The sequence below is a fragment of the Rutidosis leptorrhynchoides genome, chromosome 6 (genome assembly GCF_046630445.1).
Source record: "Rutidosis leptorrhynchoides isolate AG116_Rl617_1_P2 chromosome 6, CSIRO_AGI_Rlap_v1, whole genome shotgun sequence".
NCBI classification, from domain to species: domain Eukaryota; kingdom Viridiplantae; phylum Streptophyta; class Magnoliopsida; order Asterales; family Asteraceae; genus Rutidosis; species Rutidosis leptorrhynchoides.
Genome location: NC_092338.1, coordinates 69,200,858 through 69,211,856, shown reverse-complemented (window position 1 = coordinate 69,211,856; position 10,999 = coordinate 69,200,858). Strand labels below are relative to the sequence as shown.

At 31.0% G+C, this 10,999-nt stretch overlaps 2 protein-coding genes across 4 annotated transcripts; one reads left to right on the top strand and one right to left on the bottom strand.

Moving 5' to 3' along the window:
• Positions 1-2,527: 2,527 nt before the first annotated feature.
• On the top strand, positions 2,528-5,419 carry LOC139852277 (F-box/kelch-repeat protein At1g55270-like). Of its 3 annotated transcripts, XM_071841533.1 has the most exons (6): positions 2,528-2,661; positions 2,812-2,879; positions 3,116-3,185; positions 3,297-3,354; positions 3,465-3,564; positions 4,033-5,419. In XM_071841533.1, the coding sequence occupies exons 5-6, from the start codon at positions 3,529-3,531 to the stop codon at positions 5,272-5,274; spliced, it is 1,278 nt and encodes a 425-aa protein (XP_071697634.1). In that variant the 5' UTR covers positions 2,528-2,661; positions 2,812-2,879; positions 3,116-3,185; positions 3,297-3,354; positions 3,465-3,528; the 3' UTR covers positions 5,275-5,419. The 3 variants fall into 3 exon arrangements, with proteins under 3 accessions (XP_071697634.1, XP_071697631.1, XP_071697633.1); XM_071841530.1 differs by having other exon boundaries at positions 3,116-3,354; XM_071841532.1 differs by lacking the exon at positions 2,528-2,661 and having other exon boundaries at positions 2,674-2,879; positions 3,116-3,354.
• A 155-nt stretch (positions 5,420-5,574) lies between these two features.
• Positions 5,575-9,664, bottom strand: LOC139852961 (probable ethanolamine kinase). Its single transcript, XM_071842310.1, has 11 exons — positions 9,558-9,664; positions 9,132-9,223; positions 8,805-8,911; positions 7,820-7,925; positions 7,565-7,687; positions 7,362-7,453; positions 6,674-6,758; positions 6,384-6,489; positions 6,227-6,293; positions 6,041-6,133; positions 5,575-5,959 (listed from the first exon to the last, which is right to left on the bottom strand). Exons 1-11 carry the CDS (start codon positions 9,644-9,646, stop codon positions 5,831-5,833), a joined length of 1,089 nt encoding a protein of 362 aa, XP_071698411.1. The 5' UTR covers positions 9,647-9,664; the 3' UTR covers positions 5,575-5,830.
• Positions 9,665-10,999: the final 1,335 nt, after the last annotated feature.

Here is a 10,999-nt window from a genome sequence, read left to right as displayed (position 1 = left end):
GTTTTCTATTGTCACTCTACTGGATGAAATTATGGCATACAACCAAAATTGCAACCCAACACTACATAAGAACAAAAAGGTTGTTTTAATTAACATATGTATATGTGTTAAACTCGGAATAATAATAACTTATTTTAGAAAATTAACATAAGACATGTTGAAACATTTTTGTCACATTTAGCTCATCAAGTCTAATACTTATCATTGATAGATTTTATCACGTCTAGGAGATGTTTACTTTTTTTCTTGTATTAAGTCCTACTTTCATTTACCTTTGTTTGGAAAAAAGTTTTTTTTTTACTTTGCTTTCTCCCTTTCTGTAAAACTCATTTAAACACTTTCTTTGTTTTTTTTTATTAAAAAAACTTCCTTTTTTTACGTTACCCGTAAATTATAAATATATAAAAAAAACTTTTTGTTTAAATTTTTTTTCTAGTTTTTAAAAGGCCACTTGACCAATTTTTTAATTCTTTCACAACACCTAATATCGTGATCGTGACCTTTCACCAAAGCAAGAGATATTCTTGATAAACTAAACACGGACTCGTGTTTGAAATTGTCGGCCACAAAAAAATTCATTTGATAAAAGTATATATATTTTTTTAGTTATAGAAGGAGACCACTTCATTTTCAATACTTCATTTTTGACAAAAAACTATTCCATTTTACCATCCTTTTTTTTCTTACTTTAACTTTTAAGATATACTTTTAATAAAAATACAAACTACTTTTTCTTATTTTAACTTTTAAGATTTACTTTTAATAAAAATACAAACTACTTTTTGTATTTTAACTTTTAAGATTTACTTTTAATAAAAGTACAAACTACTTTTTCTTATTTTAACTTTTAAGATTTACTTTTAATAAAAATACAAACTATTTTTTTTATTTTAACTTTTAAAATTATAAATTTAAGAATAAACATTAGTATGCATGAAATAAATAATGATTAATTGCATAAGTAATCATAAATGTTAGATAACATATAAAGACCCCGTCGTATTCGTATTGATCGGAATTAATCTCGACCCATGGTACCGTGTTGTCAAATGACGTGTTGCGTACATAAAGTACCGTGTTGTCAAATGACGTGTTGCGTACAATCATGAGGTCTTATTAACATAAATATAAATGTTAGTGAAGTTAATAAGAGTTAGATTACAGAAAATATAATTCAGGTGGTATAACCGACCATATATAACTTAAATAACATAAATATAAATGTTAGTAAAGTTAGTAAAAGTTAGATTACAGAAATATAATTCAGGTGGTATAACCGACCATATATAACTTAAATAACATAAATATAAATGTTAGTGAAGTTAGTAAAAGTTAGATTACAGAAATATAATTCAGGTGGTATAACCGACCATATATAACTTAAATAACATAAATATAAATGTTAGTAGTCCAAAATTTGATATATTCGAGTCTGAAAATTATTAATAATTTCATACCTTGATTAGTGATTCGTGATCGTTTGAGATATCTTTTAATTACACTAAGCTTTTCGTGCTGATAACGTGTTATAATTCAGTAGGCTTATAACTACCTTTAATGGTTATAAGAACAAAGAGAGAAAAAGAGAGAAGAATGAGAGAAGAAATATTGATATTGATATTTCAAGAGAAATGGTGCACCTTAAATGGTTACCATACATGTCTATTTATAGTATAAAATATTACTATGCAAGAAATATAATAATAATAAAATTAACATCCAATCTAGATATTTTATAACACAATCTAGATATTTTATAACACATACACTATTTTTACTTTTAAGCAATTCTGGTGACAAAAACTTGACATGCACTACTTGTAGCGTTGTCTTCAAAAAGTAAATTTTACCAACCAAAATTAATTAAACAACATAGGTTGTTAACCCTCAATGGCTAAAACTTGAAAGTTACTACTTGCAATACTAATTCATTTTACCAAACAAAATTAAACATACATTCCTATTTTAAACATCATCTATCATCTATGGTCCTATGGATGGATGTGTTTCACAGCGCAACTTATTGGAATATAGGAGTTTACATTTATTTTTCCATAAGCTTAAGGTGGTAGCATTATTTGAGTGATAAAATTTTCAAAGCTTATGAAATATTAAGTGCAGGAAAAAAAAAACTAGTTGAACTAGCTTATAAATAAACTCTCAGCTTAGTAAATTATAAATTACATATTACTATTATATAATTATCTATCATACATATGTATATTATATTATTATTTAGTCAATTTACAACTATAAGTTCCGGCTAGTTTTGATTAAACACTTATCAAAAAATAAACTTCAACTTTCGACTTTTAAAAACTATCTGCGCTAGTCATAAACTTCAGATTCAGCTAAAAGCTCTAGTTTCACTTAACCACAAACACACCCTATATCTAAAATAAATAAATAAATAAATAAATAAATAAATAAAAACAGTTGGTACTTCCAATACATTTAATTAATACATTTAAAATTTAAAAATGGAATAAAATAAAGTAAGCTCTAATTAAACTCCTCTCCCTCTTAAACACAACCCTACAAATCTCTCTTTATGCTAAAGACTAAATAAAAGACACCAAAACAAGTCTGCAACTTTTCTCACAATTTGCTGACTGATTCTCTTATTTTAAGTTTTGATTTTGAAGGCCACCATTAACCTAAGTAAATATCATCATCATCATCATCTATACCCACTCAAATATTTCTCTTTATCTTTCACTTTAGCTTAATGGTTTAGGTTTATTTTAGCAATTTTTATTCTATTTTAGATTTGTGTGTTTTCATCTGAAACACATTCTTCTGTTTTTTTAGGTTGCAACAATGGAGATGGGCCCTCTTCTCCACTCAAGACTTTAATTGTGAGAAAAACAGTATAAAAGGTGTCTCTATCTCTATTTCCTTTCTCCATTTACTTTTCTTTTTTGCCCCATTTATTGCTGTCTTGCATTTTTGGGTGTTTTTTTGGTCCAACAATATAAATACATTATTTTTAATTTCTTAGCTTCTGCTTCATGGGTTTTTAATATATTGAGTTTTGCCACATGGGTTTATGGTTTCATTCAGGATAATTTGTGGGTTTTTGATTTCTTGATTTTTTATTTTTTTTTATTTCTAGGGTTTGCATTGACCATTTGGAGATCTGAGCTGAGTTTATGCTTTTTGATCAGCTTTGTTGACTATTTAAAGTTTGTGCCTTTTGAGTGGTTTACACTTTTCTTTATCTTCAGCTGGGTATCAAATTCAAATTGTGGAATTTGAATTATAATCTTAGTATTTTTTTTATTTGAATCTTTGAGTTGGGCTTTGAGAAGAAGAAACACAATCTCCCCCAATTGGGTCAATTTATGTTTTGAGGTATATTTCTTGAATTAATTAAAATCATTAAATTCAACACTAAAGATTGAATATTTAATCTGGGTTCATTTTGAAATGCTTCTATCATAATACTAAATATTTTTTTATAGGATCAAGAATAGGTTTTGAAGCTAACATTGAAGATGAATTATCAAATCTGCATATAATTAGTTGATGTCAAGAATGGAAAGAGGGATTCAACCTCCTTTGGTACATTGTTTTATCTTTTAGTATCTTTATTATATTTATATCTTCAAAGATTCATTGAAACATACAAATTTAGTATGCCAAATTTCTATTCTTTGTCTTTCTTGAATTCCATTATGCTTTTTGAGTTTAAAAGGCTAAAAGCATGCCATTTGCGTATAATTAGGCGACTTTCTTTTAATCGCATTAACGTTTCATTAATCCGTGTGTTTCCTTTATATGTTATTGATTGATCATATGCAACATTTGATACACAAATTCATAGTTTAACCTTAATTATGAATGGTAAGGGATTTCATAGTCTAATCATGTCAATAATTAGTATTCCATTAGGATATGTTTGTAAACTTCAAATCATAAGTTAACTTCAAATTATGATAATATAATATTTGTACTTATTTGAAAATTTTTATTCAATCTGATATTTCTTCCAATGTCATAAAAAAATGTTCTTGCTGCCCAATTTTGCAGGTGGATACAACAGCTTGTTTATGTAGAGTAGATGCTGGTTTAAAAACCGTTGCTGGAGCAAAAAGATTCGTTCCTGGTTCAAAACTCTGTCTACAACCTGACATCAAACCATCAATCCATCCCACCAGACAAAAACAACCACGTGACAGAAACCGTAACCAAACACCCCTACTGCCTGGTCTGCCCGATGATCTCGCAATTGCGTGTTTGATCCGAGTTCCGAGAATCGAGCACCGCAAGCTCCGCCTAGTTTGCAAAAGATGGTACCGTCTCTTAGCTGGTAACTTCTTCTATTCTCTTCGAAAAAACCAACAACTCGCTGAAGAATGGGTGTACGTTATGAAAAGAGACAAAGACCGAAAGATGACATGGCACGGGTTTGACCCAATTAACCACCTTTGGCAACCACTGCCACCTGTCCCTCGAGAATATTCGGAAGCATTAGGGTTTGGGTGTGCGGTCTTGAGTGGGTGTCACTTGTATCTATTTGGTGGTAAAGATCCGATTAAAGGGTCCATGAGACGAGTGGTGTATTATAGTGCGCGGACTAATAAATGGCACCGGGCTCATGATATGATTAGAAGACGGCATTTTTTTGGGTCGTGTGTTATAAACAATCGTTTGTATGTTGCGGGTGGTGAAAATGAAGGTGTACAACGTTCATTACGATCGGTGGAAGTTTATGACCCGAGTAAGAACCATTGGTCTTTTGTTTCTGATATGAGTACAGCCATGGTCCCGTTTATAGGAGTGGTTTACGGAGGGAAGTGGTTCTTGAAGGGGCTCGGGTCTCATAGACAAGTGGTTAGTGAAATGTATGAACCCGAAACGGATGTGTGGGCCCAGGTTCAAGATGGGATGGTTTCGGGTTGGAGAAACCCGAGCACTTGTTTAAATGGAAAACTTTATGCTTTGGAGTGTAAAGACGGGTGTAAAATTAGGGTTTATGATGAAGAAAACGATTCATGGAGTAAGCATATTGATAGCAAGATGCATATGGGGAACTCGAAAGGTTTTGAGGCTGCAGCGTTGGTCCCGCTTAATGGGAAACTTTGCATTATAAGAAATAACATGAGTATATCGTTGGTAAACGTTGGGAGCGATGGTGCAGCCGAGCATTTGTGGGAGACGTTAGCAGGAAAAGGGCAGTTGAAGAGTTTAGTGTCGAATTTGTGGTCGAGCTTGGCTGGACGTAATCGATTGAAGAGCCATATTGTTCATTGTCAAGTGCTTCAAGCATGATGTTTTAGATATCAATGTTGTTGATGATTGATGATGATGATGATGATGATGATGTAGGTTGTTTTAGATGTTTTGTCATAGGGTGTTGTAAGAACTTATATATACACAGTTGAATGTTTTGATTTTGAATTGAAGTTTTCTAGTAGAATGCATCTTTTTGCTCATCATAGTTGAATTAAAGTTTTCTAGCAGATTGTAATTCTTGATTGTTTGAGGTTTTATGTTTTTACTCCGCGAAATTTTGACGATGACATTAGTCATAACAGTCAATTTATAAGATGTTACAAATCTTTTTGCGACTTTCAAATAAAACGATTACACAAACATATGGGTAGCAACAACGACAACAATACTCAATCCTAAGAAACAACTACCTGCCTGCTTTGTTTTCTTCTAAAAATAATTGTCCCTCTTAACGATCCAATTACGGAAAATAAATGCAAGATCACACCAACAATTACTTTGTTATCCGAAAAGATTACTACAATCTGTCAAGATTTTTGATTCTTCTAACGGCTTCCATGAAAAATGCGTTCGTCTTTCTACCAAGTTGAGTCTATTTCGTTTTTGATCCAGAGAGGTAAGACTTACACAGAGATAAACATGTATCCTTTTGTCTCTTGTATTCGTTGTATCTCAGAAAAAAGTAACCAAGATAATCGAAATCAATTGGTGACATTTTCGCCTGTAATCAAATGAATCAAGATTAATACACTCGTTGAAATCGCATTGGTAAGATGGTAATGGGCTAAGGTGGGTATGGTACCTGGATCAGAGCCCATAAAGCCCAATACAGATGTGAAGCCAACATGTAGCAGCTAGTTTCAACATACAGCGCTTTCAAGTCTTCCTCTGGTACCTGTTACAAAAATCGTTACATGATGACTAAACATTTTGTAAATTGAAAACATTAAATAAACATGCTCTAAATTAAATAGGTTGGGATACGTACTTTATCTGGTTTTTCAGGTTGCAAGTAATTCCTGAAGAAATGATATTGTTCATCCTTATTAGGGTACCTGTATGATCATTATTGGAAAATTATGGGACCTTTTTTTCATCAAAACAAAAGGTAGAACAAAAGGTGCCGAAACACAAGATAGGCTTACAGTGTGTAGTCACAATCATAGCCAGCATATTCGTTGAAATGGTTCCCGATGTCAAACCCTCTGTAACTGTATGACCCGTATTCAAAGTCTATAATGTAGAGTTTCTCTGAACCAAAAATTCATATAGAAAAATCCATTAGGAAATAACAAAAAACACTTGTACAGTTTCTTAACTGTGATCGTTTTATATTTTACAAGTGAGCAAATATAACGAGCCTTAAACATTCGAGTCTTAAACATTCGCAGTCCAATGTACATAAAAGAAAAAAAATAGTTGGATGCAAATATACCTTCATCCTCAGTCAGCATCAGATTTCCAGAAAGTAAGTCATTGTGAGCAAACACCACAGGTGCATTAAGATGACCTGTCAATTCCTGTCTCGTAAAATCATCAGACGTTTCTCCACAAGTAAACAATGTTTCTTCCAAATTGAAAGATTACAATATAAATAAATAAATAAAAAAGATCTAGGCCAGTGGGGATATCTTGATTTCTTAGCATGTATTTACATATTTAAGAAAGTTAAATTGCAAAAAGGTTGCCTAAGAATGACCAAAAGGTTGCATATGACCACTCTGTATCCTGACATTCAGATTCACGACTGAACTTCTTAACTACCACCTCAGCGCCACGTCAGCACTAAAACTGAGGACAGACCCAAGACTGAAAGTTGCCTGTCCTGTTTGATTTATTTTTCAAATATACATTGTGTCAAATCTAACTTTTAAGCTATATTATTTCAAGATTACTATAACTTTTTTGCATAAAAAGAATTAAAGAGGTTTCAAGCATTTGAAATACACTTTAGGCAACTATTGATCTTCTCAACCCATTTCCACTTTAGATATTGTATTGCATTTTTCGACCCATTTTCACTTTATACATTGTATTTTATTTTCAGACCCATTTCCTTTCTTCATAAATCAAATAACTGTCATAACCCAAAGTAATATTTTGCATAGATTATAAGAGGATACCTTGAGTTTAATAAGCTCATTGTGGATTTCCTTGAACGAAATTGTTTTGTATCTTTTTTGCTTATCGTGATCGTCAAAAGTAAGAGTGGATGCTACAATAAACAAAAACTAATATTTCAGCACTACATTACAAACAATAATACCAACGATACAGATTGAGTTTTATCCCAGTAGTCTAAGAAAAGGGCGACATAGAAATACACCTTTTTCAAAAAACTTAAAGATGTCATTCCACAGTTGTGGTTCCTTAGATCCTGGAATTTCTACGTGATGAAACCTATTAAGTTGCTTTGCAATCTCAGCAGCTAATTTGGGCTTCCTTAAATCTGTACATCATATAAATAATGAAAAAGTAATAACAAAAAATTACAGATTACTAAGGGAATAGGCTAGTTAGTAAACAAAAGATGCACACTTTTTAATAACAAGCGGCAATATAATGTTACTGTGTTGCTTACCTAAAGGTTCTAACGTACGAGCATGTATAAAAGATTGTACCATCCCATTCCCAAATACTCCTAGCAACTTGGCGCCAAATCCTGCAGCCGACAGGTAATGAATGGCCTATACACAGGTATACCATTAACATGTGTAGAAAAACATATGTTTGCATGAGCTAATAAGAAATGAAGAACATACTAAATAACAATATTATTATCAGCAACTATAACTGCAATCTTATTCTAAACATCGAGCCCAACATGCTAGATTTTCAACAAGATGAATCACAGAACATACTAAACTGCATGAAGACTATTGGGACTCGCAACCAATATGGTACTAACAGACATAACAGTAAAATTCGAACCATAAAAATTACACAACATACTAAACATTTATCTAACTATCTAAGAAGTTAATAAATTTGTACTTGATTCAATAGACTATTACTATACAAAGGATACTGAACAAAACTATATAAGCATTGGCATCAGCTCTAAAGAGTAATGGAGATAAAGATAAGATTCTTAACAAGAGTAATAAAGTTGTGGCAAAGAAACAACAAATTTTCAACGCCGCACAATGGTCAGAAGATATATATTAATACGAACAAAATGTTTAGCAACTCTTAACCTCTCTAGTAATTTACACCACACAGTAGTCAAACAGATAAAAACAAAACATCTAATACTGCAAAACAAATTTTGTGCATACGTGACTACAGATTCTCGGCTGCAATAATACGATAGTCATCCTCAAAACAATATTAATCGACAAAGTTTAATGATTTTGCCCATTATATGATGTTAGGAAGAAAACATGCATTTCTTCAGTTTAGTTTAGCTAGCATATGTACACTAGTTTGAACAGTATAGCATGTACAAGGCAAAGCGATAGCGCTTTTAAAACATATTATATCCAAATTAAGAGATATGGGCTATGAAACACACGACATGTGACAACGATTACTGGTTATGTGTAAAGACAAATGTAGATATTAACCTGTAGTTCCCTTTCTCGATTGATGACATATTCCGTGTTTGGACCATACAGCCTAACTATCACATGCACCACGTTCCCATTTTGTTCCTTTACGGATAACTTGAGCACTAACATAACAAAATGCAGTTAGCTATTGCACAGATTTCAGAAGCCATCATATAAAAATCTAGAAAAATCAAATATGCTTCAATCTTTTTGATTTTAAATCATGACAAAATCACGCCTTTATCTTCTACTTAATGTATATGTTTGAGTCACATTTCTTGATTATTGTATATAGGAGTAACTGATCTAAAGTCTTAAAATAAAAAATAAAAAGGTACCTACAGAGGTTTGTGATGCCACCAGACACTCTCTCTGCAGAGAAATGGGATTCATCCAAATCTGACCATTTTTTGAAAAGGTCCTTGCACAGCTTTCTGTTAAATCACAAATAGCATGAAAATCAATCATACTTGAAATTCATCCATTTTCAGAAACAGAAATAACATTGAATTTATACATTTTGTGATACTTATTAATTTGCTTTTGTTACAATTTAATTTGCTTAGCACATAAATCTATTATTAACGTATCAATTCCATCTAATTTGATCCAGCATACATACTTGTTTTAGTAATAGCCCTAGGTATATGTGTATATATATGTATATTTTATATAATAATACTAACGAGTAACGAGTAATGAATGAATACCTAAGCTCTAATTTAACAAAAACATAAAGAAAGAATATTGAGAATAGAGAGTACGTACACGAGTGAAGGTATCATAAGAGGAACAGGAAGAGTGTGATCTATGGTGAGAGAAGAATAAGGAATCTGAGGAAGAGGAGCTTCGTCCATGGTGGGCGTTTGCTGATTCTGCTGCAGATTTTAATTTTGATTTCGGTTTTGTAAGTCAAGTGAGGTTATATATAACGGAAACGCAACTTTGGGGGTTTGTTTATACAAATAACACAAAACCAGGGTTCATTTTGCAATCCTATTAAATAAAAGATTTGGTCAGATAAATATAAATAATTAATTAATAAAAAAATTAAAATAAGGAAATAATGTATAAAGTAACTTTAAAACATTACTTCATCCGTCCAATATTAATTGTCCGGTATTCTATTTTGGTATTTCTTAAATTAAAATTTCACTTCCATAAATAGAAAATAATAAGAAGTTTAAGTTTTATTGTGTTCTTAATATATGTGGATAACACTAAAAGAGAAATAAAATGTGAGGGGGAAAGTGAAAAGTAAAGAGAAAGTACATTAATTTTATGATATTTTCTTAAACTGTGTGTTTTTTGTCTGTGTACTATTAATATCGGACGAAGAAAAATAATATTTATTTAATTATAAAAATAGACAATTAATTTTGAACATTTCATAAATGAATACTCATTAAAATTATGTTTTTATATAAATTTTACTAAATGTTTTAAGTCAAGCAGTCACAAACATTATTGGATTGCTCAATTCAAATGTTGTAGGCTCTATAAATTCAACACACATAGAATTTCTAATCAGTTTAATTTAATTTCCTGTTTTCTTTTCAAACAAAAGTAAAAATGTGATGTAAATAGTAAATATATTGTTTTTATAGATTCGTTATTTTATTCTTTAGTAGAGTTAGCTTCCTCAAGATCATGTTAAACGTTTGTATTTCTATGGCTCTTGCTTTGAGGCATTTAGTTTATTGTTTGTTAGAACTAATTAATTTTGTTATGATATCATTGACTATACAATATATGAAATCTAAGAGTGAATGATCAATATTATTACCCTTGTTATGATATCATTGACTATACAATATATGAAATCTAAGAGTGAATGATCAATATTATTACCCCATATCTTATCTTCATACTGTTTCTCATTTGAAAAATGAACATGAATAGTTTTTGTATAGTGATTCTTCTAGTATAAATATGCATACAATTGTAAGCATATGATGCACCCATTCTTACACTATATGCAAGTCTTATTCTTTACTCTCCATTCAAATCTTATATAATAAGAAGTCTTATTGCTAAGCATAGGCCACTAAAGGTAGTTATAAGCCTACTGAATTATAACACGTTATCAGCACGAAGTGCTCCGTATAATCAAGGTTTATCTAAGCAAGCGCACGTCACTAATCAAGGTAAGAAAGTGTTTAACTCTTATTAACTTCACTAACATTTATATTTATGTTATTTAAGTTATA

Bases quoted from the DNA above. Each gene is read 5' to 3' on its own strand.
- LOC139852277 (XM_071841533.1), top strand. From the start codon at position 3,529: ATGTCAAGAATGGAAAGAGGGATTCAACCTCCTTTG. The intron at 3,565-4,032 runs GTACATTGTTTT...CCAATTTTGCAG, and splicing joins GAGGGATTCAACCTCCTTTG to GTGGATACAACAGCTTGTTT.
- LOC139852961 (XM_071842310.1), bottom strand. From the start codon at position 9,646: ATGGACGAAGCTCCTCTTCCTCAGATTCCTTATTCTTCTCTCACCATA. The intron at 8,912-9,131 runs GTAGGTACCTTT...TTGTTATGTTAG, and splicing joins TGGTGGCATCACAAACCTCT to TGCTCAAGTTATCCGTAAAG. The intron at 7,454-7,564 runs GTGTATTTCTAT...TGTTTATTGTAG, and splicing joins CTTTAAGTTTTTTGAAAAAG to CATCCACTCTTACTTTTGAC.